General features: G+C 51.3%; 1 protein-coding gene across 1 annotated transcript in view; it reads left to right on the top strand.

Moving 5' to 3' along the window:
- The window catches only part of LOC120041280 (kinesin-like protein KIF13B), a 58,082-nt gene that overhangs the window by 12,627 nt on the left and 22,094 nt on the right, over positions 1 to 23,361 (top strand). The window contains exons 10-22 of the mRNA XM_038986213.1: positions 3,777 to 3,887; positions 4,200 to 4,334; positions 4,522 to 4,652; positions 5,880 to 5,966; positions 6,690 to 6,871; positions 7,027 to 7,279; positions 7,813 to 7,975; positions 8,414 to 8,560; positions 11,370 to 11,519; positions 14,026 to 14,118; positions 15,151 to 15,324; positions 16,527 to 16,684; positions 23,138 to 23,270. Coding sequence (XP_038842141.1) covers positions 3,777 to 3,887; positions 4,200 to 4,334; positions 4,522 to 4,652; positions 5,880 to 5,966; positions 6,690 to 6,871; positions 7,027 to 7,279; positions 7,813 to 7,975; positions 8,414 to 8,560; positions 11,370 to 11,519; positions 14,026 to 14,118; positions 15,151 to 15,324; positions 16,527 to 16,684; positions 23,138 to 23,270 — 1,917 coding nt within the window. The remainder of the gene's footprint in view (positions 1 to 3,776; positions 3,888 to 4,199; positions 4,335 to 4,521; positions 4,653 to 5,879; positions 5,967 to 6,689; positions 6,872 to 7,026; positions 7,280 to 7,812; positions 7,976 to 8,413; positions 8,561 to 11,369; positions 11,520 to 14,025; positions 14,119 to 15,150; positions 15,325 to 16,526; positions 16,685 to 23,137; positions 23,271 to 23,361) is intronic.

Here is a 23,361-nt window from a genome sequence, read left to right as displayed (position 1 = left end):
CCATGGTGTTTATACTTGCATACTATTGTTTGTACAGATGGACGTGGTACCTTCAGGCGTTTGGAAATTGCTCCCAAGGATGAACCAGACAGGAGGTCTACAATTTATTTTCTGTGGTCTTGGCTGATTTATTTAGATTTTCCCCTGATGTCAAGCAAAGAGGCACTGAGTTTGAAGGTAGGCGTTGAAATACATCCACAGGTACACCTCCAACTGACATCATTTGAGTCAATCAGGAGCTTCTAAAGCCTTGAAATCATTTTCTGGAATTTTAAAGCTGTTTAAAGGCACAGTCAACTTAGTGTATGTAAACTCCTGACCCACTGGAATTGTAATACAGTGAAATAATCTGTCTGTAAACAATTGTCGGAAAAATGACTTGTGTCATTCACAAAGTAGATGTCCTAACCGACTTGCCAAAACTATAGTTTGTTAACAAGAAATTTGAGGAGGAGTTGAAAAACGAGTTTTAATGACTCCAGCCTAAGTGTATGTAAACTTCCGATTTCAACTGTATCACTTACATGAATAACAGTCAATTATGAATTACCTCATCAATCTCATTCTGAACGTTGCATAATCCTTGGATCCGCACGAAACCCTAGCCTTTCTGAATATTCAGTACTACACAAACTGATTTAATCATTTATTTACTAACTAAATAATAACACAGAATACACATACAGTCGTGGCCAAAAGTTTTGAGAATGACACAAATATAAATTTTCGCGAAGTCTGCTGCCTCAGTTTGTATGTTGGCAATTTGCATATACTCCAGAACGTTATGAAGAGTGATCAGATGAATTTCAATTAATTGCAAAGTCCCTCTTTGCCATGCAAATGAACTGAATCCCCCCCAAAAACATTTCCACTGCATTTCAGCCCTGCCACAAAAGGACCAGCTGACATCATGTCAGTGATTCTCTCCTTAACACAGGTGTGAGTGTTGACGAGGACAAGGCTGGAGATCACTCTGTCATGCTGATTGAGTTCGAATAACCGACTGGAAGCTTCAAAAGGAGGGTGGTGCTTGGAATCATTGTTCTTCCTCTGTCAACCATGGTTACCTGCAAGGAAATACGTGCCGTCATCATTGCTTTGCACAAAAAGGTCTTCACAGGCAAGGATATTGCTGCCAGTAAGATTGCACCTAAATCAACCATTTATCAGATCATCAAGAACTTCAAGGAGAGCGGTTAAATTGTTGTGAAGGCGGCTTCAGGGCGCCCAAGAAAGTCCAGCAAGTGCCAGGACCGTCTCCTAAAGTTGATTCAGCTGCGGGATCGGGGCACCAACAGTACAGAGCTTGCTCAGGAATGGCAGCAGGCAGGTGTGAGTGCATCTGCACGCACAGTGAGGCGAAGACTTTTGGAGGATGGCCTGGTGTCAAGAAGGGCAGCAAAGAAGCCACTTCTCTCCAGGCAGAACATCAGAGACAGCCTGATATTCTGCAAAAGGTACAGGGATTGGACTGCTGAGGACTGGGGTAAATTCATTTTCTCTGAATCCCCTTTCCGGTTGTTTGGGGCATCTGGAAAAAAGCTTGTCCGGAGAAGACAAGGTGAGCGCTACCATCAGTCCTGTGTCATGCCAACAGTAAAGCATCCTGAGACCATTCATGTGTGGGGTTGCTTCTCAGCCAAGGGAGTGGGCTCATTCACAATTTTGCCTAAGAACACAGCCATGAATAAAGAATGGTACCAACACATCCTCCGAGAGCATCTTCTCCCAACCATCCAGGAACAGTTTGGTGACGAACAATGCCTTTTCCAGCATGATGGAGCACCTTGCCATAAGGCAAAAGTGAAAACTAAGTGGCTCGGGGAACAAAACATCAATATTTTGGGTCCATGGCCAGGAAACTCCCCAGACCTTAATCCCATTGAGAACTTGTGGTCAATCCTCAAGAGGCGGGTGGACAAACAAAACTCACAAATTCTGACAAACTCCAAGCATTGATTATGCAAGAATGGGCTGCCATCAGTCAGGATGTGGCCCAGAAGTTAATTGACAGCATGCCAGGGTGGATTGCAGGGGTCTTGAAAAAGAAGGGTCAACACTGCAAATATTGACTCTTTGCATCAACTTAATGTAATTGTCAACAAACGCCTTTGACACTTATGAAATGCTTGTAATTATACTTCAGTAGTCCATAGTAACATCTGACAAAAATATCTAAAGACACTGAAGCAGCAAACTTTGTGGAAATTAATATTTGTGTCATTCTCAACTTTTGGCCACGACTGTACACACTTACATGAGATAAAAGTCACTAGTGGACTGACAAGATATGACGGCTTGTTACACATGGAGATGGAGGGGTAGGTAAAGAGAGGGAGAGACAAAGTAAGACAACACTTGGATACATTTGGAAGCTACGCTCAGGTAAATATTTATACTTAGCACCCTAACCACTGCTTATTTGGATTAGAAATGTAATATATATATTTATGCGTAGCTGTCCTTGATCGTCGTTACATCTCTGTTGAACTCGATGACTCCTATGGTGAAGTTGTCGATGTATGTAAGGCTCTGGTTTGTCCACCGGAAGTCACAATGTCCTTTTGTAGAGCTTCTCTGGTAGTGGAGTGTTTGTTAGAAGAGATACTTCAGATGTACCAACGTTCTTTAGATCCCCCATGGAACATTAATAACATTCCTGTGTTATGAATATTGTTCCAAAGGTCTTCTGTAGACAAAGGGATTTGTTTCCCAGTACTGCAGGGCAAGAAAGAGTTTCTGCAAATTATTTATTACCGGCTGTTAAGTCATAAACCCCCGCCCCTGCTCCGGCTATCTGTCAGCCATGTGCCAAGCTGATCTCATGGCAGGTGCTTCAACAAAGTACTCAATAAAATGTCTGAATACTTGTGTAAATGTCATATTTTACGTTTTTTTATTTTTAATAAATTAGCAAAAAATTCTAAACTTGTTTTTGCTTTGACATTGTGGGGTATTGTGTGTAGATTGTTCTCTCTCCCCCCCCCCCCCCCCCCCCTCAATTTATGAATTTTAGAATATGGCTGTAACGTAACAAGATGTAGAAAAAGTTAAGGTCTGAATACTTTCCGAAGAACTATATGTACATATCTACCTCCATTACCTCATACCCCTGGTCATGGACTCAGTACTGGTACTCTGTGTATATAGACAAGTTAATACCTCATACCCCTGGTCATGGACTCAGTACTGGTACTCTGTGTGTATAGACAAGTTAATACCTCATACCCCTGGTCATGGACTCAGTACTGGTACTCTGTGTATATAGACAAGTTAATACCTCGTACCCCTGGTCATGGACTCAGTACTGGTACTCTGTGTATATAGACAAGTTAATACCTCATACCCCTTGTCACGGACTCAGTACTGGTACTCTGTGTGTATAGACAAGTTAATACCTCGTACCCCTGGTCACGGACTCAGTACTGGTACTCTGTGTATATAGACAAGTTATTACCTCGTACCCCTGGTCATGGACTCAGTACTGGTACTCTGTGTATAGACAAGTTATTACATCGTACCCCTGGTCATGGACTCAGTACTAGTACTCTGTGTATATAGACAAGTTAATACCTCATACCCCTGGTCATGGACTCAGTACTGGTACTCTGTGTATATAGACAAGTTATTATTAGTCATTGTGTTATTTTTCTCTTCTGTTTCTCTCTGTATTGTTGGGAAGGGCCTGTAAGTAAACATTTCACTGTTAGTCTACATCTGTTGTTTGACCAAGCATGTGATGAATAAAATGTGTATTTGTCTCTTCTCCCTGTCAGTCCATGAAGGCTCCAGATCTGAAGGACAGGCTGGAGGAATCGGAGAAGCTGATCCAGGAGATGACTGTTACCTGGGAGCAGAAACTACGCAAGACTGAGGCAGTCGCTCAGGTAGCTACACGTACATTTCTCTGTCCTGATGATAGTTTTCTGTGTTTTATTATGTTTCTTTCCTCACAAGCAGCTAGAATCTCTAGATATCTCTCTCCTGGCTTTGACTGTCTACGACTGTCTACGACTGTCTTCTCCTGTCTACGACTGTCTTCTCCTGTCTACGACTGTCTTCTCCTGTCTACGACTGTCTACTCCTTTTTACTACTGTCCACTGCGTGTGTGCTGTAGGAGAGACAGAAACAGTTGGAGTCTCTAGGTATCTCTCTCCGGTCCTCTCTTCAGTCCTCTATCTTCTATGTTGTGCTGTAGGAGAGACAGAAACAGTTGGAGTCTCTAGGTATCTCTCTCCAGTCGTCTGGTATCAGACTGGTAGATGACAAGTGTTTCCTTGTCAACCTCAACGCTGACCCCGCCCTCAACGAACTGCTGGTCTACTACCTAAAGGTACAGTCAGCAACTTAACATCCTATTCACAGATCTTAAAGCTACAATCTGGGATTTTTGTTATTTTTTTTTTCATGGTAGTGATTGAGTCCCGTGTGTAGGATCACCCGTGTGCGGGCTTGGTTGACGTAATAACGTATTAACCCACCTCTCTATGGTCTGTCCCATGTTTGTGTCCCGTGTGTAGGAGCACACGCGTGTTGGCTCTGCTGACTCTCAGGATATTCAGCTGTGTGGTATGGCCATCCACCCTGAGCACTGTGTCATCAACATCACCGCTGAGACTGGAGTGGTTCTCACACCGCACCGCACTGCACGGTAGGGCTACACACACACACACACACACACACACACCGCACGGTAGGGCTACACACACACACACACACACACACACACACACCACACACACACCGGACAGTAGGGCTACACACACACACCACACACCGCACGGTAGGGCTACACAAACACACACACACACACACCACACACACACCGGACGGTAGGGCTACACACACACACACACACACACACCACACACACACCGCACGGTAGGGCTACACAAACACACACACACACACACACCACACACACACCGGACGGTAGGGCTACACACACAAACACACACACACACACACACCACACACACACCGCACGGTAGGGCTACACACACACACCACACACACACACACACACACCGCACGGTAGAGCTACACACACACACACACACACACCGCACGGTACGGTAGGGCTGCACACACACACACACACACACCGCACCGTACGGTAGGGCTATACACCCACACACACCGCAACACACACACACCGCACCGTACGGTAGGGCTATACACCCACACACACCGCAACACACACACACCGCACCGTACGGTAGGGCTATACACCCACACACACCGCAACACACACACACCGCACCGTACGGTAGGGCTATACACCCACACACACCGCACCGTACGGTAGGGCTATACACCCACACACACCGCTACACACACACACCACACCGTACGGTAGGGCTATACACCCACACACACCGCACCGTACGGTAGGGCTATACACCCACACACACCGCAACACACACACACCGCACCGTACGGTAGGGCTATACACCCACACACACCGCAACACACACACACCGCACCGTACGGTAGGGCTATACACCCACACACACCGCAACACACACACACCGCACCGTACGGTAGGGCTATACACCCACACACACCGCAACACACACACACCGCACCGTACGGTAGGGCTATACACCCACACACACCGCACCGCACGGTAGGGCTACACACACACACACACACACTGCAATCCACGGTAGGGCTATACACCCACACACACCGCTACACACACACACCACACCGCACGGTAGAGCTACACACACACACACACTGCAATCCACGGTAGGGCTGCACATAGACACACACACACCAATGCACGGAACAAAACTGCTAGAACTACCCCAACCTGCTATAGTTAATTTCTGTCATATCTACTGTAAATAGTCATGGCTCTCTCCGTCTGCAGTACGTGTGTGAATGGCTCTTCAGTCACCAACCCAGTCCAGCTTCACCATGGCGACCGCATCCTGTGGGGAAATAACCACTTCTTCAGGTTGAGTTTACAGATCAGCTGTCTCCCTCTTCAATACATCATAACAGCTGTCACTCTAGTAGCCATTCATGTCTATGCACAAACACTGTTGTTTTGGTCTAAGCCTCTCGCTCTCTCTCTCTCTTTCTCTCTCTCGCTCTCTCTCTCTCTTTCTCTCTCTCGCTCTCTCTCTCGCTCTTTCTCTCTCGCTCTCTCTCTCGCTCTTTCTCTCTCGCTCTCTCTCTCGCTTTTTCTCGCTCTTCCTCGCTCACGCTCTTTCTCGCTCTCGCTCTTTCTCTCTCTCGCTCTTTCTCTCTCTCGCTCTCTCTCTATCTTTCTCTCTCTCGCTCTTTCTCTCTCTCGCTCTTTCTCTCTCTCGCTCTCTCTCTCGCTTTTTCTCGCTCTTCCTCGCTCACGCTCTTTCTCTCTCTCGCTCTTTCTCGCTCTCGCTCTTTCTCGCTCTTTCTCTCTCTCGCTCTTTCTCTCTCTCGCTCTTTCTCTCGCTCTTTCTCTCTCTCGCTCTCTCTCTCGCTTTTTCTCGCTCTTCCTCGCTCTCGCTCTTTCTCTCTCGCTCTTTCTCTCTCGCTCTTTCTCTCTCTCGCTCTTTCTCGCTCTTTCTCTCTCTCGCTCTTTCTCTCTCTCGCTCTTTCTCGCTCTTTCTCTCTCTCGCTTTTTCTCGCTCTTCCTCGCTCACGCTCTTTCTCGCTCTCGCTCTCGCTCTTTCTCGCTCTCTCTCTCTCGCAGGATCAACCTGCCCAGACACCTGGCCCATGCGGAGGATGAGGAGGAAGGTGTGATGAAGAGTTGCCTCAGTACTGACCAGTTAGAGGTGGACTTTGATACGGCCAGTGACGTCTCCAGCGAGGTCAGCTTCGGATACGATTTTGCCCAGACAGAGGTCATGATGAAGGGCATGGGCAACAACGGTGACAATTTACATTTTACATTGTAGTCATTTGGCAGACACTCTTATCCAGAGAGACTTACATTGCATTCATCTAAGGTAGATACAGACGTCATGTTCAGAATGAGAAGACTATATTAAGCTCAGCAGTCCCTTCCCTTCCTCCCTCCCTCTCAGACCCCATGCAGTCTGTCCTCCAGACGTTGGAGCGACAGCACGAGGAGGAGAAGAGGACGGCTCTGGAGCGCCAGAGACAGATGTACGAACAGGAGCTGCAGCAGCTGAGGAAGCGGCTCCCTCCTGCAGAGAAACACACTCTGCTGCTGCAGAGCCCTGGACCCGCAGGCCTGGAGCCAGCCGGAACCTCAGCAGCATCGCTCGCATCATCACCCTGCGCCCAGACACGCATGCGTCGCTGGAGCGAGGACAGGTGAGGGGTCAGGAGTTAAACGGCCACGGAACAAGTTACTTTGACACAACTCCCCATACATACTGAACCAGCAGGAATCATCTAGATCGTCACATAGTAACTGACAGGTTGGTCCAAATCTCTCCATGATGTAGAGAGGCGGTGGTGACTCGGAACAGATCATCAGAGCTAACCTGCTGGTCCAATAACCATCCCTAACCCACTGTGTCTCTCTCTGTGCTGTAGAGAGGCCATGATGACTCGTAGACTGAGGGAACAGATCATCAGAGCTAACCTGCTGGTCCAATAACCATCCCTAACCCACTGTGTCTCTCTCTGTGCTGTAGAGAGGCCATGATGACTCGTAGACTGAGGGAACAGATCGTCAGAACTAACCTGCTGGTCCTATAACCATCCCTAACCCTCTGTCTCTCTCTCTCTCTCCGTGCTGTAGAGAGGCCATGATGACTCGTAGCCTGAGACAACAGATCGTCAGAGCTAACCTGCTGGTCCTATAACTAACCCTTCTGTGTCTCTCTCTCTCCGTGCTGTAGAGAGGCCATGATGACTCGTAGCCTGCGTAGACTGAGACAACAGATTGTCAGAGCTAACCTGCTGGTGCAGGAGGCTGGCTTCCTAGCTGAGGAACTCAACAAGAGGACGGAGTACCTGGTCACACTGCAAATACCTGCTGCTAACCTCAATGCCAACAGAAAGGTAGGGTGATGTGTGTGTGTAAGAGGGGGAATGTTTTGTGTGCGTTTGACTGACTGTGCAGTAACTACCTTGATAACACTATCGGCTTTAGAGTACACAGTCAGACAAATACTGACAAAAGTGCTGTGTGTGTCTACATTGCTTTCATGTGAGGTGTTGAAACCTTTTCAATATATAAATTCAAACAATACTTTAAAACCATTTTAAATATAGTTGTGCTGGACTATGCTAGATGAAGGAATCAATCTATCTTTTTTAGACTGTTAGAGTATTTATCTGGTTAATATGTTAGTGTATTATGTCTGTTTTTGTAACACTGTGTTATATGTGAAAATGTGTTCGTATTATAAATGTGTATTTTAATGTTTAAGGACTCTTGGAAGATTAGTCCAAATGAGGACTAAAAGAGATCCTAATAAAATCTCTCTCCCTCTCCAGCGTGATGCTGTGCTGAGTGAGCCCGCGGTGCAGGTGAGGCGTAAGGGGAAAGGGAAACAGATCTGGGCTCTGGAGAAGATGGAGAACAGACTGGTGGACATGAGAGAACTGTACCAGGAGTGGAAGGACTATGACGAAGACAACCCTGTGAGTTTACAACCCGTGTGTGTGTGTCTACAACCCCCCCCCCCCCCCCCCCCCCCCCGTGTGTGAAGTTGAAGCTGAGTGATGTGGTTAACTACTTCTAAGACTCTAGATTGTCTCCAAGTTTGCCCCCTTCCCTCCTGTCCTTCATTGTTCTGATCTAAAATAACTAACCAGAGTCGTTAGAATACCCATACTAACATACTGTATACTACATACTTAATGTGTGTATGTATATGTGTGTGTGTATATGTAATTTTAGTATACTGTAAACGTATCTTTTCAGTTGAGCTTACTAGCTCTTCACCTGCCTACCGGAAGTTGATGCTGTTGCTATGCAACCTCTTGCTAGCTAGTTAGCGTAACAAATGACTAGTTAGGCATTTTACGACTTCGGGTGTGTTCTTAAATTAAATCTGGAGTGCCAGAGTGCTCTCGTAAATTCAGAGCGGTTCGCTCTCTGAGCGCACACTGGACGCTCGGGCCGAGGAGTAGTGTTGATTTTGGTTCTGACCTTACAACTGCAGTCAAGCACCCAGGCTAACGTTGGCTAGCTTGCTAGCTACTTCCAGACACAAATGAGACCACTCTGTCCAATTCACTCTCCCTAGCAGAGCTGGTGAGGCTGTTTTCATGTTATCCAGAGCGTTGGTGACTGTAACTGTGCTGCTGGCAACTATTTAATTACGCTTTTTTCCCCGCCATTTTCTTCACATCTGAAAATGTGAAGCCACGCCCTTTTCCTGAAGAATTGCATTATGGGCCCTAAAGTACAGAAATAGTGTCCTCTGCGTGTATACTTCATATTTTGGCGAATTTAGCACAACATCCGGGAACTTTTTGGCATACTAACAGTATCCATACTTTGACCAATAAGCATACTATTTACTTAATTCACGTCACAAATAGTACGGTTAGTATGAGTATTCGAACAGAGCGCAGGTGTAACGTAATGACCTACTTCCACCATGTTGTTTTCACTGGTCAAGTCTTTTCCAATCATTTCAGATGAAGGAGAGCGTTTATAAAGATTATAATAAAAGTGGATAGTGCCCAAGTCTACTGCCTCACCCTGTCTCCCTCTCTCCTCTCCCCCCGTCTCTCCCTTCCGCTCTCCTCCTCTCCCCTCGTCTCTCCCTCTTCTCCCCTAGTCTCTCCCTCTTCTCCCCTAGTCTCTCCCTCTTCTCCCCTAGTCTCTCCCTCTTCTCCCCTAGTCTCTCCCTCTTCTCCCCTAGTCTCTCCCTCTTCTCCCCCCGTCTCTCCCTCTTCTCCCCCAGTCTCTCCCTCTCTCCTCTCCCCCCGTCTCTCCCTTCCCCTCTCTCCTCTCCCCCCGTCTCTCCCTGTCTCCCTCTCTCCTCGTCTCTCCCTGTCTCCCTCTCTCCTCGTCTCTCCCTGTCTCCCTCTCTCCTCTCCCCCCGTCTCTCCCTTCCCCTCTCTCCTCTCCCCCCGTCTCTCCCTGTCTCCCTCTCTCCTCTCCCCCCGTCTCTCCCTTCCCCTCTCTCCTCTCCCCCGTCTCTCCCTGTCTCCCTCTCTCCTCTCCCCCGTCTCTCCTTGTCTCCCTCTCTCCTCTCCCCCGTCTCTCCCTGTCTCCCTCTCTCCTCTCCCCCCGTCTCTCCCTGTCTCCCTCTCTCCTCTCCCCCCGTCTCTCCCTGTCTCCCTCTCTCCTCTCCCCCCGTCTCTCCCTGTCTCCCTCTCTCCTCTCCCCCCGTCTCTCCCTGTCTCCCTCTCTCCTCTCCCCCCCGTCTCTCCCTGTCTCTCCCTCTCTCCTCTCCCCCCGTCTCTCCCTGTCTCTCCCTCTCTCCTCTCCCCCCGTCTCTCCCTCTCTCCTCTCCCCCCGTCTCTCCTCTCCCCCGTCTCTCCCTCTCTCCTCTCCCCCCGTCTCTCCCTTCCCCTCTCTCCTCTCCCCCCGTCTCTCCCTGTCTCCCTCTCTCCTCGTCTCTCCCTGTCTCCCTCTCTCCTCGTCTCTCCCTGTCTCCCTCTCTCCTCTCCCCCCGTCTCTCCCTTCCCCTCTCTCCTCTCCCCCCGTCTCTCCCTGTCTCCCTCTCTCCTCTCCCCCCGTCTCTCCCTTCCCCTCTCTCCTCTCCCCCGTCTCTCCCTGTCTCCCTCTCTCCTCTCCCCCGTCTCTCCTTGTCTCCCTCTCTCCTCTCCCCCGTCTCTCCCTGTCTCCCTCTCTCCTCTCCCCCGTCTCTCCCTGTCTCCCTCTCTCCTCTCCCCCCGTCTCTCCCTGTCTCCCTCTCTCCTCTCCCCCCGTCTCTCCCTGTCTCCCTCTCTCCTCTCCCCCCGTCTCTCCCTGTCTCCCTCTCTCCTCTCCCCCCGTCTCTCCCTGTCTCCCTCTCTCCTCTCCCCCCCGTCTCTCCCTGTCTCTCCCTCTCTCCTCTCCCACCCTCTTTCCCTCTACTCTCTCCCTCTCTCCTCTCCCACCCTCTTTCCCTCTACTCTCTCCCTCTCTCCTCTCCCCCCGTCTCTCCCTGTCTCTCCCTCTCTCCTCCCCCCCTGTCTCTCCCTTCCCCTCTCTCCTCTCCCCCCGTCTCTCCCTGTCTCCCTCTCTCCTCGTCTCTCCCTGTCTCCCTCTCTCCTCTCCCCCCGTCTCTCCCTTCCCCTCTCTCCCTGTCTCCCTCTCTCCTCTTCCCCCCGTCTCTCCCTTTCCCCCTCCTCCTCTCCCCCCGTCTCTCCCTCTCTCCTCTCCCCCCGTCTCTCCCTGTCTCCCTCTCTCCTCTCCCCCCGTCTCTCCCTCTCTCCTCTCTCCCTGTCTCCCTCTCTCCTCTCCCCCCCGTCTCTCCCTTTCCCCCTCCTCCTCTCTCCCCCTGTCTAGGTGATGCGTTCTTACTTCAAGCGTGCCGACCCGTTCTTTGACGAGCAGGAGAACCACAGTCTGATAGGAGTGGCCAACGTGTTTCTGGCCTGTCTCTTCTACGACGTCAAGCTGCAATACGCTGTACCTATCATCAACCAGAAGGGAGAGGTGTGTGTGTGTGTTCATTCTATGGCATTAAGCTGCAGTGCCCGTCATCAATCAGATTACGTGGGTGACATGTCAGACAAATATACTAAATGTTCAGTCATTAGTTCACTTTTTACACTCGTACCCATATACAGGTTGAAAATGGCAGAATTGGACATAAATGCCTACATTTGGAGCTCAGTGGCTGAACAGTAACACGCTATAGATGAGGTCAGAGCTCAGTGGCTGAACAGTAACACGCTATAGATGAGGTCAGAGCTCAGTGGCTGAACAGTAACATGCTATAGATGAGGTCAGAGCTCAGTGGCTGTACAGTAACACGCTATAGATGAGGTCAGAGCTCAGTGGCTGTACAGTAACACGCTATAGATGAGGTCAGAGGTCAGTGGCTGTACAGTAACACGCTATAGATGAGGTCAGAGCTCAGTGGCTGAACAGTAACACGCTATAGATGAGGTCAGAGCTCAGTGGCTGAACAGTAACATGCTATAGATGAGGTCAGAGCTCAGTGGCTGTACAGTAACACGCTATAGATGAGGTCAGAGCTCAGTGGCTGTACAGTAACACGCTATAGATGAGGTCAGAGGTCAGTGGCTGTACAGTAACACGCTATAGATGAGGTCAGAGCTCAGTGGCTGTACAGTAACACGCTATAGATGAGGTCAGAGCTCAGTGGCTGTACAGTAACACGCTATAGATGAGGTCAGAGGTCAGTGGCTGTACAGTAACACGCTATAGATGAGGTCAGAGCTCAGTGGCTGTACAGTAACATGCTATAGATGAGGTCAGAGCTCAGTGGCTGTACAGTAACATGCTATAGATGACGTCAGAGCTCAGTGGCTGTACAGTAACACGCTATAGATGAGGTCAGAGCTCAGTGGCTGTACAGTTACATGCTATAGATGACATCAGAGCTCAGTGGCTGTACAGTTACATGCTATAGATGACATCACAGCTCTGTCTGGGTTTTGATTGGCAGTCGTTCTGATCTTGAGCACCTCGCTCGACATGAAGTTGCCCCGATCCCTACCACTGATTGGGCAACTTTAGAAATGTTTGGCTGAGTGAGGGAAATGTTGTACATTTTAAGATGAGCTGTTGAGGATTATAATAAATACCGCTTTGATGTCATACAAGCAAACCAAACACCTGTGAGTCCAAATGTGCACTTCACATTTCCAAAATAATAAATCTCATAAATCCACCAGTTAGTCCTCTCACTGAAACCGTGTACACTGGAGAGGTGTGAAGCAACCAGTTAGTCATCTCACTGAAACCGTGTAAACTGGAGAGGTGTGAGGTAACCAGTCAGTCCTCTCACTGAAACCGTGTACACTGGAGAGGTGTGAGGCAACCAGTTAGTCATCTCACTGAAACCGTGTACACTGGAGAGGTGTGAGGTAACCAGTCAGTCCTCTCACTGAAACCGTGTACACTGGAGAGGTGTGAGGCAACCAGTTAGTCCTCTCACTGAAACCGTGTACACTGGAGAGGTGTGAGGCAACCAGTTAGTCATCTCACTGAAACCGTGTACACTGGAGAGGTGTGAGGTAACCAGTCAGTCCTCTCACTGAAACCGTGTACACTGGAGAGGTGTGAGGCAACCAGTCAGTCCTCTCACTGAAACCGTGTACACTGGAGAGGTGTGAGGCAACCAGTCAGTCCTCTCACTGAAACGGTGTACACTGGAGAGGTGTGAGGCAACCAGTCAGTCCTCTCACTGAAACCGTGTACACTTTGGAGAGGTGTGAGGCAACCAGTCAGTCCTCTCACTGAAACCGTGTACACTGGAGAGGTGTGAGGCAACCAGTCAGTCCTCTCACTGAAACCGTGTACACTGGAGAGGTGTGAGGCAACCAGTTAGTCCTCTCACTGAAACCGTGTACACTGGAGAGGTGTGAGGCAACCAGTCAGTCCTCTCACTGAAACCGTGTACACTGGAGAGGTGTGAGGCAACCAGTCAGTCCTCTCACTGAAACCGTGTACACTGGAGAGGTGTGAGGCAACCAGTTAGTCCTCTCACTGAAACCGTGTACACTGGAGAGGTGTGAGGCAACCAGTCAGTCCTCTCACTGAAACCGTGTACACTGGAGAGGTGTGAGGCAACCAGTCAGTCCTCTCACTGAAACCCTTGTTTCTTTGTCTTATGTTGCACTTACTCCACATTTCCCAGGAATATTATCGTCATGTTACTGAATGTATCCAGAGTGTGTTCAGATTTCATTAACAACTGAGGTGAAAAGTACAGTAAATGTAAAACGCACATGAAATCAACAGTGTAAAGTTTGGATTCAGTCTTTTGTCAGGTGAACTGTTGTGTCCTCACCTTTTCTTTAGTCTAATCATTTTCCCGTGATCTCCAAAATGTTCCCTTTTCAATTGCTACCATGGTTATGCATTTTCAGATTTCTTCTGTAAGAAACATTTCAATGTAGCCCTATCCATATAGGCCAATTCCCCCCGAGTGTAAAGGGTTAATGAGATTGTGTGTCTTTCTCTCTGTTAGGTGGCAGGGCGTCTCCATGTAGAGGTGTGGCGGGGGAGCGAGGGGCTGGAGGAGACCACTGCAGATGGAGAGACTCGCAAAATGGAGTGTGTGGTAAGAGATTTCAACAGAGACGCTGAAACCTCCGGTCCTGGAGCACGTACTGAGAATTTTTTTAATCAAATGTTGTCACATGCGGCCGAATACAACAGTTGTAGACCTTAGAGTGAAATGCTTACTTACAAGCCCTTAACCAACAATGCAGTTTTAGGAAAATACCAACAAAAAGAGTATGAGATAATAACAAATACTTAGAGCAGCAGTAAATAACAATAGCGGGGCTATATACAGGGTATTACGGTACAGAGTCAATGTGGAGGCTATATACAGGGTATTACGGTACAGAGTCAATGTGGAGGCTATATACAGGGTATTACGGTACAGAGTCAATGTGGAGGCTATATACAGGGTATTACGGTACAGAGTCAATGTGGAGGCTATATACAGGGTATTACGGTACAGAGTCAATGTGGAGGCTATATACAGGGGGTACCGGTACAGAGTCAATGTGGAGGCTATATACAGGGGGTACCGGTATAGAGTCAATGTGCGGGGGAACCGGTGTCGAGGTCAATTGAGGTAATATGTACATGTAGGTAGAGTTATTAAAGTGACAATGCATAGATAATAACAGAGAGTAGCAGCAGTGTAGAAGAGGGGGGGGGGGGCATGCAAATAGTCTGGGTAGCCATTTGATTAGATGTTCAGGAGTCTTATGGTTTGGGAGGTAAGAAGCTGTTTAGAAACCTCTTGGACCTAAACTTGGCGCTCCGGTACCGCTAGCCGTGCGGTAGCAGAGAGAACAGTCTACGACAGGGTTGGCTACTGTTGGACTTCATTCAGCCATTCAGCTGTGTCCTCTGCAAAATCAATACAACTACATTTTTACACCCAATGTATCGTTGGATGCTAAGGGTTACAGTTAAAATAGACAGTAATATGTTAGTTAGTGTTTTCTAATGCTTGTCTTGTCCTTTCTTTTAAGCGGGTTTTGTGGAAATGATCATTCAGAATCTATAGTCACTTGACTGTATTATGGAATGTGTTCATATATTCGCTGAGTGTCTCCTCCTCTCCTCTGTCCAGGTGAGGATCCTGCAGGCTACAGGTCTTCCCCGTCACCTGGGTAACTTTGTGTTCTGCCAGTACCACTTCTGGGGGCAGGATGAGCCTGTGTTCATCGCCCCGGAGATGGAGCCCTCACCTCCGTCAGCCACCAGCAAAGAGCCCCTCTGCACCGTGCTGTTCGACAGTAGCAAGGTGGGACTGTGGCTCGGTCACATAGAGACAGGCAAAGAAACCTTTAATAACCGTAGAGGACAGCAGAGGAGTCTCTCTCTACATATTGTATAGAAAAGCCTAAACTTTCTGCATGTGTCCTGTGCTATAATGTGTTGGGCATATTAGATTTGATTAAACAGACTCGTTCTAACTGAAAGCTGGGTGTACAGCTGACAGGAGCAATGTGGGACAATGGGCTAGGCCTGTCACCACAAACACGTGGTCCGTGTCACGTCTCCGGGGACACGGAGGCCGTGGCACGTCTCCGGGGACAGAATTAGTAATGATGAAGTAAGGTAGGACAGAGGAGAAGTCTAACCACATACAGATACTAATCCCTCCAGACATTTTGTACGGATCTTGTTCTGTGTATAATCAGACTTGACATTTGTATGGCTCTTGTTCTGTGTATAACCAGACTTGACATGTGTATGGCTCTTGTTCTGTGTATAATCAGACTTGACATGTGTATGGCTCTTGTTCTGTGTATAATCAGACTTGACATGTGTATGGCTCTTGTTCTGTGTATAACCAGACTTGACATTTGTATGGCTCTTGTTCTGTGTATAATCAGACTTGACATGTGTATGGCTCTTGTTCTGTGTATAACCAGACTTGACATTTGTACGGCTCTTGTTCTGTGTATAACCAGACTTGACATTTGTATGGCTCTTGTTCTGTGTATAACCAGACTTGACATTTGTATGGCTCTTGTTCTGTGTATAACCAGACTTGACATTTGTATGGCTCTTGTTCTGTGTATAACCAGACTTGACATTTGTACGGCTCTTGTTCTGTGTATAACCAGACTTGACATTTGTATGGCTCTTGTTCTGTGTATAACCAGACTTGACATGTGTATGGCTCTTGTTCTGTGTATAACCAGACTTGACATTTGTATGGCTCTTGTTCTGTGTATAACCAGACTTACTAGGACAGACACACCAACTCAAAACTCGGAAACTTGCTGCTTGTTCTGTGTTCTCCCTGATTCTGGGAATCCTCCAACCATTATTTTTTGGAAAAGCCAAACATTTTGGTAACGTTTCCAGAGCAAAGCGAGATGTGTGGGTCAGGAGCTGTGTTGGATCTCATAATCTGACAGAATTTGAATGATTGTGTGTCCAGTGTTTGTCTCATGTGCGTTGTTGTTGTGTGCTCCGTGTTGTGTTTGTTCCCAGGAGATGGAGGTGTGTGTGTCCGAGGAGTTTGTAGAGTTTTTGGCGGAAGGGGCAGTGGCCATCGAGGTGTTCGGACATAAACAGGTGAACCACCGCAGGAACCTGGCTCTCTGGGACCTGGGAGTCATTCAGGCCAAGACACGGACCCTCAGAGAGAGGTAGGCTGGCTGGGGGAAGAGGAGTAGGCTGGCTGGGGGGAAGAGGGGCAGGCTGGCTGGGGGGAAGAGGGGCAGGCTGGCTGGGGGGAAGAGGGGCAGGCTGGCTGGCTGGGGGGGGGGGGGAAGAGGGGTAGGCTGGCTGGGGGAAGAGGAGTAGGCTGGCTGGGGGGAAGAGGGGTAGGCTAGCTGGGGGGAAGAGGGGTAGGCTGGCTGGGGGGAAGAGGAGTAGGCTGGCTGGGGGGAAGAGGGGTAGGCTGGCTAGGGGGAAGAGGAGTAGGCTGGCTGGGGGGAAGAGGAGTAGGCTGGCTGGGGGGAAGAGGAGTAGGCTGGCTGGGGGAAGAGGAGTAGGCTGGCTGGGGGAAGAGGGGTAGGCGGGCTGGGGGAAGAGGGGTAGGCTGGCTGGGGGAAGAGGAGTAGGCTGGCTGGGGGAAGAGGGGTAGGCTGGCTGGGGGAAGAGGGGGAGGCTGGCTGGGGGGAAGAGGAGTAGGCTGGCTGGGGGAAGAGGAGTAGGCTGGCTGGGGGAAGAGGAGTAGGCTGGCTGGGGGAAGAGGAGTAGGCTGGCTGGGGGGAAGAGGGGTAGGCTGGCTGGGGGAAGAGGAGTAGGCTGGCTGGGGGAAGAGGAGTAGGCTGGCTGGGGGGAAGAGGGGTAGGCTGGCTGGGGGAAGAGGAGTAGGCTGGCTGGGGGAAGAGGAGTAGGCTGGCTGGGGGAAGAGGAGTAGGCTGGCTGGGGGAAGAGGAGTAGGCTGGCTGGGGGAAGAGGAGTAGGCTGGCTGGGGGGAAGAGGGGTAGGCTGGCTGGGGGAAGAGGAGTAGGCTGGCTGGGGGAAGAGGGGCAGGCTGGCTGGGGGAAGAGGAGTAGGCTGGCTGGGGGAAGAGGGGTAGGCTGGCTGGGGGAAGAGGAGTAGGCTGGCTGGGGGAAGAGGAGTAGGCTGGCTGGGGGAAGAGGGGCAGGCTGGCTGGGGGAAGAGGAGTAGGCTGGCTGGGGGAAGAGGGGTAGGCTGGCTGGGGGAAGAGGGGTAGGCTGGCTGGGGGAAGAGGAGTAGGCTGGCTGGGGGGAAGAGGAGTAGGCTGGCTGGGGGGAAGAGGAGTAGGCTGGCTGGGGGGAAGAGGAGTAGGCTGGCTGGGGGAAGAGGAGCAGGCTGGCTGGGGGAAGAGGAGTAGGCTGGCTGGGGGAAGAGGGGCAGGCTGGCTGGGGGAAGAGAAGTAGGCTGGCTGGGGGAAGAGGAGTAGGCTGGCTGGGGGGAAGAGGAGTAGGCTGGCTGGGGGGAAGAGGAGTAGGCTGGCTGGGGGAAGAGGAGTAGGCTGGCTGGGGGGAAGAGGGGCAGGCTGGCTGGCTGGGGGGGGGGGGAAGAGGGGTAGGCTGGCTGGGGGAAGAGGGGTAGGCTGGCTGGGGGAAGAGGGGTAGGCTGGCTGGGGGAAGAGGGGTAGGCTGGCTGGGGGAAGAGGGGTAGGCTGGCTGGCTAGGGGGGAAGAGGGGCAGGCTGGCTGGCTAGGGGGGAAGAGGGGCAGGCTGGCTGGCTATGGGGGAAGAGGGGCAGGCTGGCTGGCTATGGGGGAAGAGGGGCGGGCAGGCTGGCTATGGGGGAAGAGGGGCGGGCAGGCTGGCTATGGGGGAAGAGGGGCGGGCAGGCTGGCTATGGGGGAAGAGGGGCGGGCAGGCTGGCTATGGGGGAAGAGGGGCGGGCAGGCTGGCTATGGGGGAAGAGGGGCGGGCAGGCTGGCTGGGGGGGAAGAGGGGCGGACAGGCTGGCTGGGGGGGAAGAGGGGCGGGCAGGCTGGCTGGGGGGGAAAAGAGGGGCGGGCGGGCTGGCTGGGGGGGGAAAAGAGGGGCGGGCGGGCTGGCTGGGGGGGGAAAAGAGGGGCGGGCGGGCTGGCTGGGGGGGAAAAGAGGGGCGGGCGGGCTGGCTCGGGGGGAAAAGAGGGGCGGGCGGGCTGGCTGGCTGGGGGGGGGGGGCGGGCGGGCTGGCTGGCTGGGGGGAAGAGGGGCGGGCAGGCTGGCTGGGGGGAAGAGGGGCGGGCAGGCTGGGGGGAAGTTTGGGTAGGGCAGTTAGGAACCTGGCTTTATGGAACCTGGGAGTCATCAAAGCTAAGACACACACACACTGAGCGGTAGGCTGGTAGGGTCACGGGGTAGGCTGGTAGGGCCACGGGGTAGGCTGGTAGGGCCACGGGGTAGGCTGGTAGGGCCACGGGGTAGGCTGGTAGGGGAAGCGGGGTAGGCTGGTAGGGGAAGCGGGGTTAGGTAGAGGGGTAGACTGGTAGGAATGGAGGGGTAGACTGGTAGGAATGGAGGGGTAGACTGGTAGGAATGGAGGGGTATGCTGGTAGGGGTGGAGGGGTTAGGTAGAGGGGTAGACTGGTAAGGGTAGGGTGGTGGGGGTAGCGGGGTAGACTGATGAGGGGTGGGGCTAGACGGGTGGAGGGGTGGGGCTAGAGGGGGAAGCTCAGAGAGGTACAGTATTCTGCCCTGGGGAGAGGGAAGGATGGGTGTTGTATCCAAAAAGGACATGTGGTTTGCAAACAGGAAAAATAATACATGAAGAAAATTCAACTGCTGAGTTGGTATGTAACCAGGTGGAGTCAGGTGACTGGAGCTGTGGGTTGGTGTGTAACCAGGTGGAGTCAGGTGACTGGAGCTGTGGGTTGGTATATAACCAGGTGGAGTCAGGTGACTGGAGCTGTGGGTTGGTGTGTAACCAGGTGGAGTCAGGTGACTGGAGCTGTGGGTTGGTGTGTAACCAGGTGGAGTCAGGTGACTGGAGCTGTGGGTTGGTGTGTAACCAGGTGGAGTCAGGTGACTGGAGCTGTGGGTTGGTATATAACCAGGTGGAGTCAGGTGACTGGTGCTGTGGGTTGGTGTGTAACCAGGTGGAGTCAGGTGACTGGAGCTGTGGGTTGGTGTGTAACCAGGTGGAGTCAGGTGACTGGAGCTGTGGGTTGGTGTGTAACCAGGTGGAGTCAGGTGACTGGAGCTGTGGGTTGGTGTGTAACCAGGTGGAGTCAGGTGACTGGAGCTGTGGGTTGGTGTGTAACCAGGTGGAGTCAGGTGACTGGAGCTGTGGGTTGGTATGTAACCAGGTGGAGTCAGGTGACTGGAGCTGTGGGTTGGTGTGTAACCAGGTGGAGTCAGGTGACTGGAGCTGTGGGTTGGTATATAACCAGGTGGAGTCAGGTGACTGGAGCTGTGGGTTGGTATGTAACCAGGTGGAGTCAGGTGACTGGAGCTGTGGGTTGGTATGTAACCAGGTGGAGTCAGGTGACTGGAGCTGTGGGTTGGTATGTAACCAGGTGGAGTCAGGTGACTGGAGCTGTGGGTTGGTATGTAACCAGGTGGAGTCAGGTGACTGGAGCTGTGGGTTGGTGTGTAACCAGGTGGAGTCAGGTGACTGGAGCTGTGGGTTGGTGTGTAACCAGGTGGAGTCAGGTGACTGGAGCTGTGGGTTGGTGTGTAACCAGGTGGAGTCAGGTGACTGGAGCTGTGGGTTGGTGTGTAACCAGGTGGAGTCAGGTGACTGGAGCTGTGGGTTGGTATATAACCAGGTGGAGTCAGGTGACTGGAGCTGTGGGTTGGTATGTAACCAGGTGGAGTCAGGTGACTGGAGCTGTGGGTTGGTATATAACCAGGTGGAGTCAGGTGACTGGAGCTGTGGGTTGGTGTGTAACCAGGTGGAGTCAGGTGACTGGAGCTGTGGGTTGGTGTGTAACCAGGTGGAGTCAGGTGACTGGAGCTGTGGGTTGGTATGTAACCAGGTGGAGTCAGGTGACTGGAGCTGTGGGTTGGTATATAACCAGGTGGAGTCAGGTGACTGGAGCTGTGGGTTGGTATGTAACCAGGTGGAGTCAGGTGACTGGAGCTGTGGGTTGGTATGTAACCAGGTGGAGTCAGGTGACTGGAGCTGTGGGTTGGTATGTAACCAGGTGGAGTCAGGTGACTGGAGCTGTGGGTTGGTATGTAACCAGGTGGAGTCAGGTGACTGGAGCTGTGGGTTGGTGTGTAACCAGGTGGAGTCAGGTGACTGGAGCTGTGGGTTGGTATGTAACCAGGTGGAGTCAGGTGACTGGAGCTGTGGGTTGGTATGTAACCAGGTGGAGTCAGGTGACTGGAGCTGTGGGTTGGTATGTAACCAGGTGGAGTCAGGTGACTGGAGCTGTGGGTTGGTGTGTAACCAGGTGGAGTCAGGTGACTGGAGCTGTGGGTTGGTATGTAACCAGGTGGAGTCAGGTGACTGGAGCTGTGGGTTGGTGTGTAACCAGGTAGAGTTAGGTGACTGGAGCTGTGGGTTGGTATGTAACCATTTGGAGTCAGGTGACTGGAGCTGTGGGTTGGTATGTAACCAGGTGGAGTCAGGTGACTGGAGCTGTGGGTTGGTGTGTAACCAGGTGGAGTCAGGTGACTGGAGCTGTGGGTTGGTATGTAACCAGGTGGAGTCAGGTGACTGGTGCTGTGGGTTGGTATGTAACCAGGTGGAGTCAGGTGACTGGAGCTGTGGGTTGGTATGTAACCAGGTGGAGTCAGGTGACTGGTGCTGTGGGTTGGTATGTAACCAGGTGGAGTCAGGTGACTGGAGCTGTGGGTTGGTGTGTAACCAGGTGACTGGTGCTGTGGGTTGGTATGTAACCAGGTGGAGTCAGGTGACTGGGGCTGTGGGTTGGTATGTAACCAGGTGGAGTCAGGTGACTGGAGCTGTGGGTTGGTGTGTAACTAGGTGGAGTCAGGTGACTGGAGCTGTGAGTTGGTATGTAACCAGGTGGAGTCAGGTGACTGGAGCTGTGGGTTGGTATGTAACCAGGTGGAGTCAGGTGACTGGAGCTGTGGGTTGGTATGTAACCAGGTGGAGTCAGGTGATTGGTGCTGTGGGTTGGTATGTAACCAGGTGGAGTCAGGTGACTGGAGCTGTGGGTTGGTATATAACCAGGTGGAGTCAGGTGACTGGAGCTGTGGGTTGGTATGTAACCAGGTGGAGTCAGGTGACTGGAGCTGTGGGTTGGTATATAACCAGGTGGAGTTAGGTGACTGGTGCTGTGGGTTGGTGTGTAACCAGGTGGAGTCAGGTGACTGGTGCTGTGGGTTGGTATGTAACCAGGTGGAGTCAGGTGACTGGAGCTGTGGGTTGGTGTATAACCAGGTGGAGTCAGGTGACTGGAGCTGTGGGTTGGTGTGTAACCAGGTGGAGTCAGGTGACTGGAGCTGTGGGTTGGTATGTAACCAGGTGGAGTCAGGTGACTGGAGCTGTGGGTTGGTATATAACCAGGTGGAGTCAGGTGACTGGAGCTGTGGGTTGGTATGTAACCAGGTGGAGTCAGGTGACTGGTGCTGTGGGTTGGTATATAACCAAGTGGAGTTAGGTGACTGGTGCTTTGGGTTGGTGTGTAACCAGGTGGAGTCAGGTGACTGGTGCTGTGGGTTGGTGTGTAACCAGGTGGAGTCAGGTGACTGGAGCTGTGGGTTGGTATGTAACCAGGTGGAGTCAGGTGACTGGAGCTGTGGGTTGGTGTATAACCAGGTGGAGTCAGGTGACTGGAGCTGTGGGTTGGTATGTAACCAGGTGGAGTCAGGTGACTGGAGCTGTGGGTTGGTGTGTAACCAGGTGGAGTCAGGTGACTGGAGCTGTGGGTTGGTGTGTAACCAGGTGGAGTCAGGTGACTGGAGCTGTGGGTTGGTGTGTAACCAGGTGGAGTCAGGTGACTGGAGCTGTGGGTTGGTATGTAACCAGGTGGAGTCAGGTGACTGGTGCTGTGGGTTGGTATATAACCAGGCGGAGTCAGGTGACTGGAGCTGTGGGTTGGTGTGTAACCAGGTGGAGTCAGGTGACTGGAGCTGTGGGTTGGTATGTAACCAGGTGGAGTCAGGTGACTGGAGCTGTGGGTTGGTATGTAACCAGGTGGAGTCAGGTGACTGGAGCTGTGGGTTGGTGTGTAACCAGGTGGAGTCAGGTGACTGGAGCTGTGGGTTGGTATATAACCAGGTGGAGTCAGGTGACTGGAGCTGTGGGTTGGTATATAACCAGGTGGAGTCAGGTGACTGGAGCTGTGGGTTGGTGTGTAACCAGGTGGAGTCAGGTGATTGGTGCTGTGGGTTGGTATGTAACCAGGTGGAGTCAGGTGACTGGAGCTGTGGGTTGGTATATAACCAGGTGGAGTCAGGTGACTGGAGCTGTGGGTTGGTATATACTGACAAGACTGAGCTACTTATTGTTGGAGCCAAATCACGGAGAGAGAATCTGGCCGTACAGTTTAGTTCGCGGGTAATAAAGATAAAACACCAGGTAAAAAACCTAGGTGTTATTTTAGATTCTGAACTCAATTTTGAATCAAACATTAGGAATGTGATCAATGTGTCGTAAATGTTTTAGTTTTTTCCTGTGAAGCACATTGTGTTGTATTCCATGTCTGAAATGTTCTGTATAAATAAAGCTTGATTTGATTACTGTCATGATAACGTGTGTGTGACCAGGTGGAGTGAGGTGACTCGTAGACTGGAGCTCTGGGTGCAGGTGTTGGAGCTGAATGAAGCAGGAGAGTTCACCCCTGTAGAGGTCCTACCACCCAAGGACGTAGGCACTGGTGGCATCTTCCAACTCAGACAGGTAGCTAGTTTTCTGTGTACAGTACAGTACACAGTGTGTTTTGGTGCTACCTCTTGGGAGTGTCTACAAGAGTTGTTTTATTTGATGTTTA

Source organism: Salvelinus namaycush, unplaced genomic scaffold (genome assembly GCF_016432855.1).
Source record: "Salvelinus namaycush isolate Seneca unplaced genomic scaffold, SaNama_1.0 Scaffold43, whole genome shotgun sequence".
NCBI lineage: Eukaryota > Metazoa > Chordata > Actinopteri > Salmoniformes > Salmonidae > Salvelinus > Salvelinus namaycush.
This window is presented reverse-complemented; position numbering and strand designations above follow the sequence as displayed.